We start from the raw sequence: 20,320 nt of genomic DNA, 5'->3' as shown, positions 1-20,320 counted from the left end.
TCCACTTGCCTTTGATTCTTAAGTGTGAAAGGCTTGTACTGTGTTTCTTAGATGTGACAGGACTGAGAAGAAACTGCTAAATAGATCTGAAAAAATCATTGCTGAAATCAAGTGTGCTTATTTTACAAAAGATGGCAGAATTTAGTCCTGACGGTTGTAGATCTAAAATAGCTCCTGGTGGTATAATCCTGCCAGCTACTTTGGACAAGAACACAGATTGTTTCAGTGAGCTGCAAGTAAACTCAGCTCTCTCATGGTTCAGCTGGACCTGAATCATTGCCCAAACCTTGACTCACTCTTGCCAGAGGAAATACTATGATAGTTGTAGGATGGGTTGCCTTTTTTAAGCAATGATGAATGCTCTCCTGTGTCTCTGACTCCTGCTAGATTCTAGGTTTACAGGGAAGCTGGTGCTGGTGCCAGCCTTAAATTATGCATTGACTTTTATCCATCTTGCATCTATTTATTTATTAAGTAAGCTCTGAAGGCTGGGAAGATACAACTGTGTGCGTTGCAAGAGTTCCCCACAAGGAAATTATTGCAGAAAGATTCTCTGCTTCCAAAATCCCCTATCAGATGTGAAGAAGTACAGCCCATAGAGTCACCTCTTCACAAAGGTTAAGACACTCCATTAGAGAAACTGGAATCTAGGAGAATCTGTACTTGAATGACTTCAGAAACCTGCATGGGAAAGAGAAGGCTGGATGCTGTGACCTGCTCCTTGTTTCTGCAGTCAAGGATAGAACAAAGCAGCTGAGCAGAGCCCTGGCACACTGGGTTATCCCCAGGGCTGAAGGCATTCACACAAATTACTGTGTTTACTGCTTGGATCCTATCAAGGAATCTTCAGGTTTTGTTTGCTAAAGCAGAAGCCTGCAGAACAATCTCTCCAGGAGGAGAAAAAGCTGCCCTGTAGAGAGAAGTGTAAGCAGTGAAATGAACAACTCTCATATATCAATGTGAGCAGGAGCAAACTGAAGGAGGGGTCTCCCCCCTTCTCCCTGAGCCCAAGCCCAGCCCTGGCAGCAGAGGGCAGATAATTCACTGCCACTGATGACTGGCAGGGAGGCCTTCCCAGCAGGAGCAGCAAACAAAGCTGCAGGGAGAACACTGCAGTTACCAGCGGGGTCTTAGGCCTCCTTTAGCTGCAAAATTCCTTTATTTGTATCACATCATCATCTTCTCCCATCCCCAACCCCATCATTTCCAGTGTTAAGCTCTCCAACCGCCATCTCTTTTACAAGAAATCATCAGTCACAGGGATGGGCATTAAGGGGTTTCTGCAAATAATACAGTTTAATTGTAACTACCATAAAGATTTTCTATATACGTTATGTTCACTGCGAAGGGTATTACAGATTTGCCATGCATCTTTTATTGCACATAAATATTGTACAAAGGATCATGAAGATTCTCTTTTTAGCCGTACAGGTTAAGACTGCATAAAAAAAGCTGTATTACAAAATACTTAGAGCTATTTATTTACAGCCAACTTCAAGCAAATACTGAAAGACGCTATCAGGAGAAAAACAATATTTTAATTATGAAAAAACAAGATTTGTCAAAATAATAATAATTACAAAGCTTCATGTTGCCATATATACATTGTAAAAAAATACTCAGGAAACCTGCATTTTATCCCTCAAGATGCAGAAATCAATATTCCTATTTTTATACTTGATCCTTGAATGCTTTTAAAATTTGATAAACTCTGACTTGAAAACTTACTTTCTTTACATTGCTCGAGCTTTTTGACAAAACAGATATTTGTGCAGCTCTGTAAAATATTAAAATACATTTTCATTTAGTGTTAAAGTGCACAGTACATTTTATAGGAAACAATATGCTAGCTGCCAATCAAATTACAATTTAAGTCAATGTTCCCTCTATAAAATAAATGTTTTTGCTTTGGTTGAAGTTACTGGATATTCCATGCATACTCTGTCTGTCTCACTGTCCGCGAGTCCACTTTCCTCCTCCTCACACGGTGCTGTCACTACCTCCCAGCCCGTTAGCAAGTGATGGTGTTGAAGTGTGTGGTCTGTGTCCAAACACCGTCTGAACCACGACAAACCTGCTACTGACCAGGGGTGGGGTTAGATGCAGTGCCTGTGAACGCGTGTGTGACTGCCTCGGGAGGGGGTAGTGACAAGTATGCATCACTCTGCCCAGAGGTCCTCATACAATAGCTCTCTCCACATACTCTTGCTTAAATATTTAGTCCTCCCACCCCCTTGCCTCTTTTTTTTGCCACTCTACATTTCAAGGTCCCTGCTTGTGTGCCCCCAGCCAGCTTCCCTTTTCACCACATGCAGCTACCCTGTCCTGCTTGCCCAAATCCCATCACTAGCTTCTTGTGTGAATGAAAATGGGATGTTCCAGATAGCACAAGAATCACTGTGCTGAACTTTTTGATCTAAAATGCATGATGTCTTAATAATAAATTATGTTTTTAAAAATCTCTTTGAAAAAAGGAAAGTGGTGATAAGGAGAAGAACTTTTATTTCCTATTGCTGACATGGAAGTAGAGGTCTGCTGCTGCAAATGTGCACTACAGAACATTGTGCTTAATTCTATAGAGACTTTTAGAGAGAAGCACTGTACACCCAGGCAGGTTGGATCTGGAAGATCAGGTCTTTGAGACTGCCTTTAGCAGTTTCAATCATTTTATCTCCTCTTGAAGGAATCACTGAAGAAAACAAGTTAATTTTTTGGCTACCTGGTACATCTTGTTAACATTCTTGTGCTATTTTTTACTATTTGTTCTGTAGTGCTGTAATCTTTAAAAGAAATCAAGTTACAGTGCAAAATTACATTTCAAGACACATGATCCTAATGCACATAATTCATTTTGTTGCGGCAAAAGTTAAATGTCTTGTGCATAGTAAAATAAGCAATCAAAAATATTTGTTCACATTTATTTTTCAAGTTTACATATTTCCTTTTGTTTTTTTGTTTTTTAAACATCTATATACAAATAAAATGGGTGCGCTCTCACTTTCAGCCAATTTAGTCTAGTGAGGGGAGAAGTGTTACCGGAATGTGGGAAACTCAATGGAATGCAGACAATTTTTTACCAATGTTCCACAGATTCAAGAAATAAAGAATGCCATTCCAGCTAGCTGTTCTTTTAATAGAAGCACCTATTTTGTTTGCTTTTTATCTTACATATTAGAAAATACAATTTATGGAGATCTAGAGCTACTGCACACCAAGTAGAATAAAAAATAACTAAGTATTTATATTAAAATAAAGTGTTTAACCACAAAAAAAGCAGTAATAAAATACAGTTTCCTAATTTACATTTTGCATCCAAAGGATGAATAACAACTCACTAATAAATAATATTTATATAAATATTTTATGTCTGGATATTTTTAAAAGGCAATAGCCTGAAGCAACGGCAGAAAAACCTAACATGGTAGCAGTCCGATTTATTCTCCCTTCTCGCTCCCCCCAACTGAGTACAGTGATTCTTAGTTTAATAATACAAAGGTATCTTGCTGCAAGACAGCTGTATACTCCACACGTTTTTAAGTGGCAGAGAGGTGGCTGTTTTAGTAAGTACTGTATGAAGTGAGCTATAAAAGCAGTGAAGTGCCAACTTCCTCTAGAAAATGTTTCTGTTCAGTTTCTGCTTTGTAGTTCGACACATATGTACAGTCGGAAACACGGGTTTAAAATCGTAAGAATACTCTTTGAGTACTGGTGGTGTTTTCAATGCAGTTTGAAAAGATGGGCAGTTTTTTGATTCTTTCATGGCACAGTGTAGCTGGTAACAGCAGAGAGTAGTTTCATGTGAATAAAGCTTGTTTCACTGTGGTTACGTCTAGCAATGCTTGAACTGTTATGCTCACTTTTACCAAGCCCTTTTCTTCTAGGATGTGATGTGGTAGGCAGAGCTTCTCCTAGAAGGAGACAAAAAAAGGAGTAAAAATTAGAATATTCAATCACACTGCAGAATCTCACTTCACATGATCACATTTGGAACACAAAGCCCAGCAAGCAGGAATCGCTTCCTATTTTTAATTAAAAAGAACTTCCTGTGATTTTGACAGAAAGTCTCTGATTTTGCTCCCACTACACCTAAGAGTTAGTGAGAGATCTGTTAATATTCTGGGCCCCAGAAACCAAGTTGTTCTGTGGTCATTACAGCATGTAAACAGCTAAGAGTGAGGGCCAGCAAGCACACAGCAAACTTTCATCTACAAAGCAGGATAACATGGCATTTGCCTTGTTATGACATATGTGTGAGATGGGGGATGGAAGGCTGACTTTTTAAAAAAACAAACCAAAACCACCCCATTCTCCCACTGAGCTCTAGACAGGTGCCAGGATATGCACCTTGAAAACTACATACTAGCACATACAGGGAAGTGTGTGCCATGTTGTGCATTCAATAGGCAAAGTGTTTCGTTCCCAGTATTTGCACCTTATTCGAACTACCCAGGAATCAACTTTATTCACCATAAGGACACAGCAGTCATGGCCAGGATGGAAGTCACTAGCTGTCCACAGAGGCTGTTATAGCAGAAGACAGTCAAGCAGTAAATACTGTATCTCCTACAGGGAGAGCAAGACACCCACCCATGAATAATTAGAGAAAGCCTTGTGTCATGACTGGCCCTCTCTTTAAAAAGAAGTTTTTCTTAATGTAACTGGGTATTCTTGTAAAGAAATCCATGAAATTATGAAATCAGGCAGCAGGTTTATAATAAATGGAAAAGCCAGACTACATCACATAAACCATAATTACAACTGTGAGACTCATTGCCACAACATGGAAGCCAAAAGCGTAAGTGGGATGACAAAAATATACAGATAAGAGAAAAATCCAAACAATGCTATTTAACACAAACACATGGAAACAGTGTCTGGTCCATAAAGACGTTAAGCTGTATGTCATTGCTTTAAGAATGAAAAAGGCACCATCTGTGTGATCTAACCTGTTCCTTCCCTATGCATCCATACATGACCATCAGCAGACTTGGAATACTGACTTTTTTGAAAGAGAGTGTGGTTTTGATATTCTCATTATTGAATATCTTAGTTATTCAATAAAGTTTTAACTTTTAAAACTAATGATGCATTTGAGATTCTGTTTTAATTAATTGCCTGTCTTCTACTGAATATTCTTCTTGCATCTGTAGTGTTAACTAAGTGTCCCTTATTTTATCTTTATACAATTCATGGTCCTTTTCCACACTTCCTCACATTGATTACTTCTTCAATTTAAACCTCACTGATCTCTTCAGCCGCTCTTCTCATGACACATTTTTTCAGCTCTAGTCCCTTCCTTGACTCCTGTGGACCCTTACAACTCAATATAATGGGACTGGTACACACAAGAACAATTCATAGAGTCTTTATTACATTAAGCACATATGTTTAACTGTTTTCATCTTCCATCCACTGTTGTCCAGTCCTTGCTCAGGAGACCTCCTCCAGTGGGCCACAGCTCCAGAAAAGTATCAGTATTAAACAGCTTTTCCACTGCTTCTGATGTTCATGACTTTCTTTTGTTAATGAGTATTTCCTTTAGGCATAACCATCATTTAGCTTGCTTAAATTTTTTGTGAAGTTCCTCACACCCCGCTCCAGCCTCAATGAGAGGAAAAACGGCAAAATGTACATATTAACTATTGAACCTGAAGGTAAGAGCCAAACTCCATTCATGGTCATGGCATCTGATACCAGTAACTGTAATTTATCTGTATTTTGTTTACATTTTGTATTTACTACTGAAGTCGTTTTAGTATTTATTATTTTATGTGTGAAAGATTTTTTTAAGACCCAAGAAACAACTTCAAACAGATAATTTTCAAGGAGCTTGGCTGAGTAGGTCTGCAGGAGATGGGCAACACACATTTCCCCACATGGAAGATGCTGTAATAGTCCTGCTAATGCTGGGTTACCACTTCTACTGAGTTTGTGGATTCTGATTCACATTGACCAAACTATTGTGGCAACTGCCTCCTGTTCCTGTCGGCCACCCTGCCCCTCTTGGCTGCAATTATTTGTCCAGTCAGGCCAAGGAACTACCCCCATCTTGCAGCCATTCCAGGTCATCATCCACATTTCCATTCCAAACCTACCTACCATAAACTGTTCATTTGCTGAGTTCTGCAGTTCATTCTTGGTTGTTCTTCTGACTGAAATATTGACCTGCAAGCTGTCAGAGATGGTTCCCCCCAACATTTATTCCTCTGAAAAAAAAAGTCTTTCCCAGAAAAACATATATTTTAGGATGCAAACTCCTAAACCGATACCCGATTAGCACTGGAGTAGCTACATAAGAAGGTAGATACAGTCATATCAAATAAAAGGGGAAAAAAACCCCAATATTCTTCTACTTCAAAAGGTGTGATTTCTACTAGACATTTTGCCAATCTATTGTCCTGGGAGCCAGTTCATCTAAAAATCCACAATGCTCTGATGCTGGTAATTTTTTTAAAAAATAATTATACTAATCTTATTTGAGAATACAAATCAGACACCTGGAGTGAAATGTTATTCTTTCCCCACTCTTCTACTTCTTTCCAGTGTCCTTGCACAGTAAGCTCTTGTTTCACAGATTTGGCCCTTAGCATGCCAATATTTCATTATTCTTCCATGCTACACAAAAGACATTTAATAAGAAGGCCCGATGAATCCAGTATCTGAAAACTAAGGGACTGGTATTACACAGCTGAAGGGTAGGGACTGAATCCAAAAACCCAACTCCAAGAAAACCTACCTTGCTAGATATTTATGTTTGAAAATATTCTACATTTTGCTATTGAAGTCAGATTTGCTTAAACTACTGCAGTTAAGGATACTTGCTTAAGAAAAATTTAAATTCCAAACTCACTGTTTTTGTGGCACCTTGTAGCACTCACTGAGCTACTCTGTCATGCTCTCTTGCTAGGATTTTGGCAGTTGTTTATAAGCACATTTGCACTAAAAGCGTAAGGGAATGCATGCCCCATTTCACATAAAAACCCCATTCAACATGATTTTTTTTATGTTTTTAAAGGCAAGCATTATTTAATTATTTTAAATACAGCATAGTAACTTAGTTTGTATAAAGCAACCTCTCTCCACCTGCTGTATTTACAAGATGCATACTCCAATCAGGAAAGCTGTTCTAGGAGGTCTGTAAAAAAACAGGATCATACAACTGTGTTGTAGGAGTGAAAAGTTTCCCAGCATGTAACTTTTTTATACATCATCCTATGTTAGTGCTCAAAACATATACACTTGACAGCCTTCTCTTATGAAGCAGGTGGAACTTGGCTAATATGTTATAATTCTGCAGCTAAACACATGGCTACAATGAACTTTCCAAACTTGACAATGAGACCGGTGCCATCTCCTAAAAATGACAAACTTCTCTAAATGTGTCACAAATCAATTCTGGTATGTAAGCCCTAAACACTATCTTAATAGCTTTGTAAATAGCTTTCATCAACCCTATCTCACATACTTTTTAAACTGGAGTTTTAGAGCCACATATTTACTTCTCAGACTAGGAAAAGTCAAATCCTGCCAAGGATGGAATCCAAAGCACAAACAACAGCTTTCCATAACAGCAGTTACATCCCAGGTGTCTCCCTACTTAGGTTCAGCCACCATCCCTGCTTTCCCATGCTCTGCCTCATTCCCTCACCAGCTACAGCTGCCCTCTGGAAACCACTGACAGCAGAACTGTGAAGCTGCAGGCCATGAAGATTTCAAACCTTTTGAATCCTGTCATTTTGAAGCAAATGCCTGACCAACCAAGAGGAGAACTTGCCCCTGACTCTGAGGAGACTCAACCTCACGCATTTAATAATTCTCTGCACATTTAATAAAGTTTCTGTCCCTTTTAAAATAGATTCAAAAGCATAACACTTCTTACAAAAGTGTGAATTCTCTTTAAAAACACCCCTGTTGAAACCATCATTGAACAAACTCCAAAAGAACAGACAGAAGAACTGGCTACTAATTCTACAGACCAGCCTAAAACAATTGTGGGGGGAAGGGCTGCCACTCCACTCATAGCAGCACCAATCTCTCTATTCTCTATCTACTACAAAAATGAAGATGCAATATATTTTTATTGTCTTTTTTCTCTCTAAGAACACAAACAAAGGAACTTAATTACTTATTGCAAGCAAACCACCTTCTACAGACACACAGCCATTTTGAATGGATAATGTTTTCAAACTCATCACGAAGCAAAAGAACTAACTCCTCCCGAAGGAAAAACTATTAAGAAGTGCACAAAAAGGAGGCAGCAGCAGGAGGCTGAATCACAAAGCAGCACAAAGAGACAGCACAACAGGTGTACCCACGAATGTGCACATGTGCATGTGCTTGCCAGAGCAAGTTTCTAATCCTGGAACAAAATGTCTAATTTAGAATAGAAGAAAGCCAGGAATACACAATGACACTAATCCCTCAAGAATACGTGACACACTTCACATACATATCTATTTTCTTTGACACCGGATGACTTCAAAATCAAGACAACTGTTTAAATTATTTTATGGGAGGGCAAGCAGCTTGGCAATTCAGATACAGTAAGCAATTCTATAAAAGCCATTTCTGCCATAATATCAGATTGGTAAGTGGTAAAATGACCACATCATGATAAGAGCAGGGCCCAACTGTCTGTATTTGCTAGTAAAAATACAGAGAAATGGAATTCTACAATTTGGCAAGAGCCTTTCTCTTTCTTCCTTGTATTAGTAGAATATGAGATTTTAGATCCACAGGGGAAAAATATTAATATAACAATGAATACTGGAATCGGCAAGATTTTAGATCCACAGGGGAAAAATATTAATATATAACAATGAATACTGGAATCGGCAGTTTATCAAAGCACAAATTAAAAACCTAAGTCCATGTAATGCCCATCATTTCATTTTGAAGCCAACTATTTTGAAGTGGGAAGTCACTAAAAGAAACTTCAGGGCGTTATACTTAAGCAAACTTTTGTGTCCAATATACTCAACCTTTACATTTTGTTAGGTGAAGGCTGGTTTTCTTCCTAAAGAGTTGGAAAAAAAAGCTATAGCAAATATTTACTTTTCCATATAACTAAGGCAATTTAAAATTGCGTCCTTTTATTTTTTTTCCTTTTCCACTATTATTGTTGATGTTTGTATATGCCCAGATGCCCTGACTTACCTTTTCAAGTACAAATGAAAAGAGGTATAAAAAAGCACAGTAATTCAGGCTGCACTGCAGCTGCAAAATTATCTATTTGGAGTTATAGCCAGTTAGACATCTAGATATGTGCATCTTCTGAACATTCAATAAATTGGAAATATTTGCAAAACTGTAATTGCTGATAGTGGGCTTTGTTTCTCCAATAAATTATGACCTTGAGCCATACAACGTAAAAGTAGACAACATATTTTACAAAATCCCTCACAGTTTTATTCTAAAATGCTTAGAAAACGGTGACCTGAAACTGCAAGGAACAAAAATCTTAATAAAGACAAGACACACATGAAACAGTAAGAGAAAACATATACTTACAAGGGAAATACCAATTATACCATAAACTTATATATTAAATTCAGAGAAAGTGATGAATGTTTTGTATCATCAAAGCAGAATAGGTAATTACCTTACAGTATTTTTCTACTGCTCCTTCTGCATAATGCAGCTTATGTTCTAGAAACAAAGGAAATGGCAAAGGTTCTCAAAACCAACTGTACCATTTTTTTCTCAACCTGCATGTATGACTGGGTTTTTTTGTAACAGGAGTAAAATTTTTGTGAAAAACAATGACATGGCAATATTTTGGTAACTTATTAATGCATATTGAGTAGGAACATGTATTGAATATTTGCTCAGATCTAATTCAGTCCCCATTCACATAAAGTTCAACTTTCAGAACATTTATTAGGAGCACAATGGGATCTATACACAGCTTTCAGCTGTAAAAACTTGTTAATATACAAGAGGCATTTGAAGGACTACTACACTGCATTACACTGCACTTGAAAATACTTCTTTTTTCTGGACCAAGGAAAAAGAAAGCCAAATCCTCACATCAAAATGGCACTTGTGATCCAGTGCAAACACATTTTGCCTGCAAGTATGTCCACTACAAGCTGTATTTATTATTTTATTGCAGTATAGATGAGATGACCTCCACAGGACATAAGAGTAATTAATATGATGGGCACAGTACAGATTGGAAACCAATTTATTAAGAAATCATGGTTTGAAAATCTCTGCTGGTCACTGCAATGGAAAAAAAAATGAATGGGAAAAGAAGCAGAGGAGCAATTACAGCTAACGTTATTAATGAATATAGGGGTGAACTACAGTGCACCTTTTTTTTAAACTCAAGGAGATCAACTTGATTATGTAACTGGCTATGAGCAGTGTACCAATTATATCTAACTGGATGCCTCAATATTGGCATGTCCTCAAAGGTGAGGAACCACCAAAGAGTTGAACTGTTTGTTTCACAAGTACTAAAGCTGCAGAACAGCAGCATAGAAACAGGACTCCGCATTTAGCAAAGAACCCATTAGAGTAGATTAATGATGTTTTAGTTTCCAGCTCCCCATTTAGTGGAAAAATTACTGACTTAAGAGATGGAAAGACAGATATTTTTCATATTTGCATTACGTTTGAAATGTATTTTGAGAAACTTTATTATAGCCACATTTAGAAAATGAAGGGTAATTTCACTATTTCTTTCCCTGTAAGATTTATAGATATTTGGAAATGTTATCAGTAACAACTCCCAAAAAATACCAAACTGGATAAGCTTCGTGTATGGTAGCACAGCTGTGCTTGTTATGAACCAAATATGTTTGTTGTTTTTCACCATCTGTTTCAAGATGGCTTCACCATCTCTAACTACCAGAAACTGCACATAATGTTACACTTTAAATACCAGATATTGTCATAGCTGAGAATACACATGGTCCCTAAGTAACAACTCTGTTTGCATGGTAAGCATATACAAAGTTAGGACTTTGGCCAAGTTCAGGAGTTAAGTGTCACTGTGACTGGGGGACGTTCACTTGGGTCTACACTGGCCCAACAGTAGTTCACTTTCCAGCCCAGCGTCTACTCTGATAAAACATTCAAAACCACTGAAGGTGTGAACTTCCATTTCTGAACACTGAAAATGCAAAACACACTGAGTACTCCTCTTACCTCCCTCCAAACTATTCAATACAGTGGATAACCAGATGTGATATTAGACAATGAGACAGACATGTACTATAGGATGGTAGCAAAACCTTTCTCCACATAATTTTCTAATTTCAAAAGATGTACTCATACATGTAGTTCAGTACTATATAAGCAGGGCACAACACCAAGCATCAACAGGAGACCTGTTTACCACTTATGGGAGCAATAGTAAAATCTCAGCCCCACAGAAGACATCACTTTTGTCTCAAATGCCTACACTGGAGTATAGAGAAACACATAATTAGTAGATTCTGAACTGATTCAAGCCCTATGTCACTAAGTTTCATCAGAAAAGCAAAATAATTAGGGTAAGACAACTAAAATCAAAACAAAGATCTCCTCAAAGTGGAAGCTTAAATGTCAAGCTGTGACTGAGTAAACAAGTGCCTGGTGTTGGAATTGCTGAAACTAGGCACACAGTTAGAAGACAGGACTGTACAGGATGAGGACACAAGTCTATAGCTACCTATCAAATAAAGAGCTTTGAAGCACTCACTGAACTCTTGCCTGGTCACAGATGACACTCTTTACAATAAAGTTGTTGTATGTATGCACTGGAAGCTGCTAGACACCAAACCCTTAAAAAATTTTGATTTATCCATCATCTGAAATTAATTTTTCCATCCTAAAATATGTATCTAATGATACATTTACTACTTTTTATCTATATCTGTCTATAGCTATCTATATATTTATCTATCTTTATATTTATATATGTATCTATATATTTAAGCCACAGAAACTAGGAATAGAACTGCATTTAAAAGTTTTAAAATAAAATTTTACAAGTATTTGTGGAGTGGGGATATTTATAGGGCAGCATTAAATCACAACTGTATGGCCAGAACAATCAGTAACATATAAATTCTTATCCTAGTTATACTCTAAAAGTCTATATTTTATATAGACTATAAAGCTGATTTTACCATACACTAGACAGGGAGAAATGAATGCATGTATTTCCAAGACACAAAACTGAGGTCCTTTGGTTAGCTAGCCTGAGACTGAGTTACAAATTTAGGCAACAGCATCTAGGCCAATATTGAAACACCAATATAGGTTTATATTTTTCAATCAATTTTCATTTGTATATTTCATGTCAATAAGGAGAAAACCCCAAAATTGTCTTAAGTTTTAGAGTAGATGAACAGAACACAAAACTGGAAGGGAAATGGAGGTCATCTGCAGGCAGCAACAGTCATCAGCCCAGCAGTCTAACCATAGGCAAGAGTTCAAACATAACCAAAATAGCCCCTGGCTAATGTATGTCTAAGCTGTTCTCTAAAACCTCCTAGGATGGAAAAGCTAGAGTCTTCCCAGAGGATCTGTTTTCCTAGCTACACTTTCTTTGCTCAGTTGGTTACACAAACAAACGAACAGTATCTGCATTTTCACAGGTGATGAAACAGAGAAGATAATGACGTGACTTGATTGACGCCACACAGAAGAATGGCAGGTACAGGAATTTAACAGCTTATTCCCAAACTGTCTCACTGTACCGCATGATCTTCATCCTGAAACATTCTAAAGTCTCTTGGATTCTATGGCTTGCTCACACCCACTGCTAATTTACAGTCACCTCTGGGTGTAGTGTAGCAAGTGTTCAAAGGGCATCAACACTGTTTTGTGTGACAGAAGAGAAAGATTATTCTACCATAGGAAAACATAACTACTCCAGCATGGAATTTAATCAGAACAGTAGAGACGAACAATAAGCTTTAAAGTTACAGTACTCTTGTTAATATATAAGAATTAAAAAATAACAGTAATTTGAAAGATAGTATTTTCTGAGTGAGTGCCAAATATCTCTGCACATATTGTGTTAAGAGCACTTAGAGAACTATCTCCTGCTGGAAGTGCCATCTGAAGCTGCTTCAGTATCTGCAGCATTCCTGGATTTTCACAAAAAGTAAGAAACTCATTTCTGTTTTGCTTGTAATACACATCTAGCCTACACCCAAAAGTGGAATAAGAGGAGCTTCACTGCTTTAACACATTTAGTGAGTAGTCTAGTCAACATGAAAGAAAAACTACAAATAAAGAGGTACATGAGTTCTTAAACTAGAGCTGGAGGGGATAGAAGACATGGAACTTGCCTTCAAGATGCTAGTCCTCTCTCCTATTTCAAGATATTAATAAAGATATTACAAGGAAGGGAAGCAAGGGAAAGGGAGAAGTTTGTAAGGCAAAGGAAGGAAATTAAGTACCTGTAATTTGTCAGAGACAAAGCAGAAAGTTTGTGTGCACATGCGAACAGGTTATGCTGTTAGCAAATTCCAGTGATAAGTTATATACATCAAGATTATAAAAAGTATATGGAAAAGACAAAAGCCTATTAGATCCCAGGAGCGAAAAGCAGAAGTTGATTGTGGGGGTTTCTCCCCGAGGGCGAGCAGAGTGTCAACAGTCTTTCGAATGTGACGAATATCCGACTGCAGGATGTCATACGGAGAGCAGAGGTCAGCCTATCCCGAAGGGCAGCCATTAGAACAGAAAAAGAGTGCAAAAAATTAAAAATACAAAAATAGAAAGATATTGATAAATAAATTATCACAATATTCTAGCATAAACACGTAGGAATAGTTTCTTGCTAGTCTTGCCTTAGTCACTAGACATCCCAGCTTTCTTTTATTTCCTCTAAAATACTGAAGCTATCATATAACATCAGACTGTTAAGATAGAAGTGCTCAGGCCTTCTAATCCTTCCAAAATTATGCCCAAGTTCACAAGGTGAGGAAGCGCGTGTGATCCGCTCATTCCAATGAGGTCTGCACACCTTCGTTCATCTGGACCTTATTCAAATGCTTACATGGAAGCAGCTGAAAAAACTAACTTATAAAATAGCAAACAGTGGGTTAGAAAGCTGTTAAAAGCACAGGCAGCAGCAATATGAAGTCTCAAGAAAAAGTATTTACAGAAAGCATTAGAAGTACGCAAAATTCTCTACTATAATAATCTATAACTTGGTATTCAAATATCACCTCAAATGATACCCTGGGATAGAAACTTAAAAAGTCAATGTAGCACTAACTATACTAAATTTTAATAAAGTTTCTAAACTGAAGACTTGGACACTAAATTCCTTACGTAGCATTTTTAAAATTATTAGCAGGTTAGATTCCCATACCATTTTTGGAAAGTATCAATAACCATGTGGCAACTTACTCTAGACTGGCTATACAATATGAAGCGTAATATGTAATAATATCAGTATGTTCACACGATATTTAGCATTAAAATCAAACCAAGCAACACTAGTACTTTCAAAATGCAATCTAAGATACACCATTTTACATTGCAAATAAGGCCTTACTGAGATAAGGAATACTTACTGAACAAAATTACATGCAGTAAGAGTTTGAGAGGACACTGTTCCTGTGGAAGCTTTTCAGTCTCACTTCCTCAATGAACTGACAGTATACCAAATAAACTAAGACATGAAAGTTCAATGTCTGTTTTCTGTTAGTGCAAAGTTTCAAGGTCCAGTTTGAAATAAATTAATCTTTAAAATATTTAAAATATCTTTCTATCCTGAAAAGTGGCTAGTGAAACTGGAAGTCAAAACTGTCATTCATACACAAATTAAGAAGTGACATTTTTTTTTTTTTTTTTTTTTGCTTACCATGACTGGTTCTAGCTTTTCCAGGAGTCAAAAGCTGCAAAATTTTGTTACTTAGGCCACCAGATAGAGCAGGGAACCAACCTGCCTAGCAACAACACTTTTTGCTGTGATATTTCATAATTTTTTTTACTCAAAACTCTAATGTAATAATAAAGTTCAATGCAATTCTGTCATTTTTTTAGAGTATGAAAACTCAGAGACAGCACAAAACATGCTGATTTTGTTTAAAAATGGGATAGAATTAGTACTGTATTCTACACCTACATCCACAAGCTGCTTACCAGAGAAAGAAGTTTTAGTTCAAACTATTCATGACTACCAACTACATAATATATTGCATTTTTACCAGACACCAATAAACCCAGTAAATGCTGGATTCATTTTGGAACAACATATAAGACTCAATTCCTACTTATTGAAAATACATACCAAAGTAAATATCTAAGATACATTCAACTTGTATTTTAAAAAGAAAATTCCAGAACTTTATAATAAGGACTTTTTAAAATTTTTGTCCAAAAACCCCCCAAAACAATGCCAATAGTCCCTACTGCAGTCAAATGGAGAAGGGAGTAATTTCAGAGTTTAGAGACTGAGAGCTGGTAATAGGTTGACTTCTTACAGATACTGATGAAGTTGCTAACCCAAGATTAACATCCTAAGCAGCATAAGGAGAAGCCAAAGCGTACAAAAACAGCCAACACATGCAGAAGAAATTTCCTATAAAAACTGCCAGGCTGTGTTTTAGTTAAATTCAATGAAACTTGGGGAAGCCTCAGGAATGTCTGACTATTTTTGTGTGTTCTGTGACAATGGATAATTTGGTGTTATATTCACGCGTTATAATGTAAAATGTTTATATTTTATGTATTTTAAACTTCTGTAATGTAACTGTAGATGAAAAATATCTAGCTCTTCTGTAATGGTAGAAGTATTTCCACTTATTGCACTGATATTGTGCAATAAAATACAAAACTAAACCATGACATCATGAAGTAGTGAAAAAACACATGACCCCCACACAAAGTCTCAAAGATAACCACCCATCCACTCATCTATGACAAACACTGCCCCTCTCATTTAGGGGACTGAAATTATTGCTAGTAAGAACTACAAAGATACATCTATTTAATCGTTATATTTATGGACTGATATTTTATGTCTATGAAGCTATATGATTAAATCATACAGCTGTCAATCATGCACACAGAATAAACACAGTAAGACAGAAACAGGACAGCAAAAGCATAGCCAGCTGTTTGTGTGCACAAACCACCCTCATTCTGCATGCCCCTGCAGTGACAGAAGACACACAGCATTTCAGAACTGACCTCCTCAGATTTAGACTCTGATAGAAAAAGTCAAGAGTAAGTTTGCAGAAGTGCATTAAAGAAGGAAATCTGTAGTGCATATGGACTATACTCAAAACACAAATGAGAAGAACCTCAGAACTCTGCTTTCAGGATTAAGAGTGTATTGAACCACTTAACTCCATACCATAGGGCAGTGTCCATTATCAAGTCCAGAAGGAAAAGGTGGAGAAAGGAGTCGTACCTGATAAAACTTACTGCGACTTCATAGATGTCTCATGATGAAACTATGGAGAAGTAACTGATTATGTGATCAGAAAACAAGCATAATGATAATATACCTTGCATTAAACTAAAAAACATGATTACCAGTTGAACAACTAACAGGTGGATGGATAGAAGGTAGAACACTTTACAGTCACTGCTTGGCTGCCTCCTTTACTTTGTTTTGCTGCTTTTAGAATACAAAAGCCTCCTGTTTTGTTTTTCTTCATTACTGTTTTTCTTAATCTGCAATTCCTACACTAACACAAATCACACTGATTTTTAGAATAATTCTGTCTGACATTGCCACTTAGTAGACCTCGCTATCAGAGGAGAGGCTGAAACACAGTAATAGGTCCCATCTGCAGGGCTCGAAAGTCACTCAGAAGTGGCACAGCTGAACCTTTCACAGTCTGCATCTTCATACAATGACTGGAGGTCCAAAAAGCCATTTCTTATCATCACGCTCTTTTCCACTCAGTATGTTTACACCATGTAAATGACTGAAAATTTAAGAGATATGGCAGAATTCTCTCATTCCCACCCAAGATATAATTTGTCCCACTAAATCATGCTGCGTTACTACTGATGTGCTGGAACACAGATGCTTGGTAAACCTGCTGGACCATTTGGCTGTGAGAGATTTAATTTTATCACTACCTTTTATCAATAGAAATTACCATTCCAGTACTAATCACGGTAACTTCAGTCTATCTTGTTTTTAAGCTGAAGATCAACAAGGCATGTTATATGGGGAAACTCTTTCTTTTGTTTTTAAAAAAATAATCTTATTTTGCTGACCTGACCCCATAAAGGGTCAAAAGATGCTCAAGTGCCTAAACTGTTAAGATACTACATTAGTGTAAGATGTGTATCCTAAAAATTCATTCATGTCTTGGTGAAAAGCTAATTTCACAGACATTGAAAAGACTTCATTTTCTTTTTCAATAAATTCTTAAAATATCCTACTTCTGATACACGTTATTTGTTCATAACTAAGAACCAGAAAAAATGCAGACCAAAACTTGTAACTTTTGTCTTTCTAACACATTGCATATACAGCTTTGGTTTGGTCTAAATCTTACTTGTAGTAAAGTATCACTCAACCCACCACAAATCATTATTTTTAACTTTTGAAAGGAATATTTGTTAACACTACTGAAAGCACATAATACTGTGTAATATGGATTACCAGGAATAACAGCTACCAAGAATAAAAGCTCAAGTTTAATTAATTTATTAATTTGCAGGTTAAAATGGGAAAGTCTATTTCTTTGCTTCTAGTATGAATACTGACGTGGCAATGACAAGCTGAAGAGATCTGCATGAACATTGTTGCCTTTGTATATATTGTTACTGGTTTTATGAAACACCAGTTGTAAACAAAATACTTCCATAACTTCACATACAAGGTAATCTAATGATGATTCACTCTTCTGATAATTTTTAATATCTCTGAGATGAGATGTCACTACGAAGAATAAAACTGCGCTAGAACCATTACATTTGACACTTTGGGGGCCACACTTCCATGCAAAAGAGAAATAAAAAAAAAACAGTTTTATTTTTCAAACCCACCAAGTATGAGAGGGTGGGTGCAATATAGAGGAACTGAGTAAGCAGTAAGGGTGGTATTATTTGTGGGTTCATGTGACATTAACAATGTAAGTCCAGTGAATGGCACCATCCAAGTACTGCATGTCACTGAGAAATGCAGCTGGATCTCAGCCCTACTTGTCACACATCTACTGCCATGTGCTTATTCAATCTGTATCAGCCAAAAAGTAGGAATGTTTGTCACTGTCACTACTATAGAAGAAATCAGGTAATTTGATGGGTTTCAGTTAACAATGTAAAATAAAGTATTCTTTTGCAATTTTCTAAGAGACAAAGATTGCACCTTTTTGTCATACAGCTCCTGAGGGGCACAGCAGACATTTTCTGAATCTTCACGCTTTCAGATACTTACCTGACAACATTCCTTTCTCACATCAAAAAACAAGTTGATTTGTCTCAAAAAGTGATCTACAAGGTTCTCTGATAAGGTGCGACAGCGAAGCTTAGTGGCAAAACTGGACACAACTTGATTGTCCTATGATTCTCACACTTTCGACAGTCTCCTGGTGCAGCCAGAGCCCTGCTATTCAGTTTCATATTAAGGGTCAGAGTTCAAACTTCCCTTTTATATATGATCCAGCACGTTCCTTCTGCATGCAATAAGGAGCATCGCGTGGCTGTTAACAGAAAGCGATTTCAATGTGTCCCCCATTGTGTTGGAATTCTCACCTGGCAGCTAATGGCTTTCAGAGTCATCTACATACCACGTCATTATAAGGAGACACTGATGTTCCTGAGTTCTGTATTTGTGATTCTTTGGTCAAGATGCCAGCTTCTGATACTCAGTGTGACACATTCAGATACCAGCTGCATTGTTCTACATTTGTATGAAGTTTCCCAGGATCATTCTGGGAATGTAATTTTGGTCCAAGAATTGAATGCTAAAAACCACAGAAGTAAGAGACCATGCACATCAGCACAACACAGCAATTACTTAGCTATTTTCTTGTTTTCATTTTACATGACTAAACAGGATATTATTTCAAACCTGTGGAGTTCAGGAAACAGCACATACTCTATTCCTTAAATAACTGAAAACAAACCAACACGAATTATGACCATTTAAAATCCTTTTCAAACCCATGCAGCAGAATTTCAAGTTAATTCTCAGGAACTAGACATGGGCGTAAGTACCAGAGAAAAGCCCAATACGTACGGGTATAAAGACCCAAAAGTAGAACCTATCGCTTTCCCAAATAAGGTGCTTGTTTTAAAAAAGAAGTCATCATTCACTACACTCCTTTTCCTGGTTTCTCCAGAGATAGTTAGGCACTGCACAACCCATCAATCTGAAGCAGCATGAGCACACCATCTGTAGTTCTTTAAAAACTTTGACAGCTGACTGTCATACTCACTATTACACAATTTTGCATTCCTAATCCATGTCCCTGCAACACACAGTGAAGTTCTAGCATCTACCAGCTACTTCCACAACATGATGTGTTTTCACAAAATATAGCAAACATATACATTTGCAAATTACCTACAGCTAATCAAACAGAATTTCCTCAGAGTACTTAAAACCTATTGTAAGATTACAATTGTAAGCAATTAATTTAATGTTTAAGTGAATGGGTTTTTTCCTTAAAGAGAAGTTAATGGCTTATTTAGATACATAAAGATGGTTAGTTTACAAATCAGACTGGTAAGATGTGGCTTTGTGCCCAAGCCTCCATGCAACTCTTCAACAGATAAACTTGAACAAATTTTTAAAAAATCCTAAAGAATTCAACACTAATTTCAATGAAAGGATTAAAAAGGAGGGGTAATAAATACATATATATGGAAATGCCTATTCACAAAATACAGAAAAATTTATTTCTCCAGAGAGTTTACTTATAGAAACCCAAAATTAAAAAGAAGGAAAGATTTCTGAAAGATGTCATAACAGCAATGAAAACAGCACTTGGCCTTTTCTTTCCCAATAGGCTACAGCCAGGAAAACCTGACTTGTATTCTATTCACTGATAATTTATGATGCATCAGAAGAATTTTGGGGGAGCTTAACAAATACTCCATGTCTATAAGTCCACAACAATGAGATTTTGATCTTCTCCAAAGTGAAATTTTACCTTTAATATGAAATTGTTGTAACGTTAGAAATTACATAACTACAAGAACTAAATGAACCATTACAACTTAAGAGACCCAGTCATTACACTGAACTGTCAAGTTAAATTTATGATGAACCATTCACTGAAACTGTAAGAAAGTCTCCCCCTCAAAATTCCTACAAATAGCAAAAATGATCTGTCACTTTTGCTGTCCTCCAAATCAAATGCTAAAATATAGCTAAAACAAAGAATTCAAATTG

At 36.9% G+C, this 20,320-nt stretch overlaps 1 protein-coding gene across 1 annotated transcript in view; it reads right to left on the bottom strand.

The window, feature by feature from the left end:
* Positions 1-1,269: 1,269 nt before the first annotated feature.
* The window catches only part of LRCH1 (leucine rich repeats and calponin homology domain containing 1), a 119,286-nt gene continuing 100,235 nt past the window's right edge, over positions 1,270-20,320 (bottom strand). The window contains exon 21 of the mRNA XM_017733662.1: positions 1,270-3,908. Within this exon, the coding sequence (XP_017589151.1) occupies positions 3,795-3,908 (114 nt within the window). The 3' untranslated portion in view covers positions 1,270-3,794. The remainder of the gene's footprint in view (positions 3,909-20,320) is intronic.

The sequence above is a fragment of the Corvus brachyrhynchos genome, unplaced genomic scaffold (assembly GCF_000691975.1).
Source record: "Corvus brachyrhynchos isolate BGI_N302 unplaced genomic scaffold, ASM69197v1 scaffold202, whole genome shotgun sequence".
In the NCBI taxonomy this organism is placed as follows: Eukaryota; Metazoa; Chordata; class Aves; order Passeriformes; family Corvidae; genus Corvus; species Corvus brachyrhynchos.
This window is presented reverse-complemented; position numbering and strand designations above follow the sequence as displayed.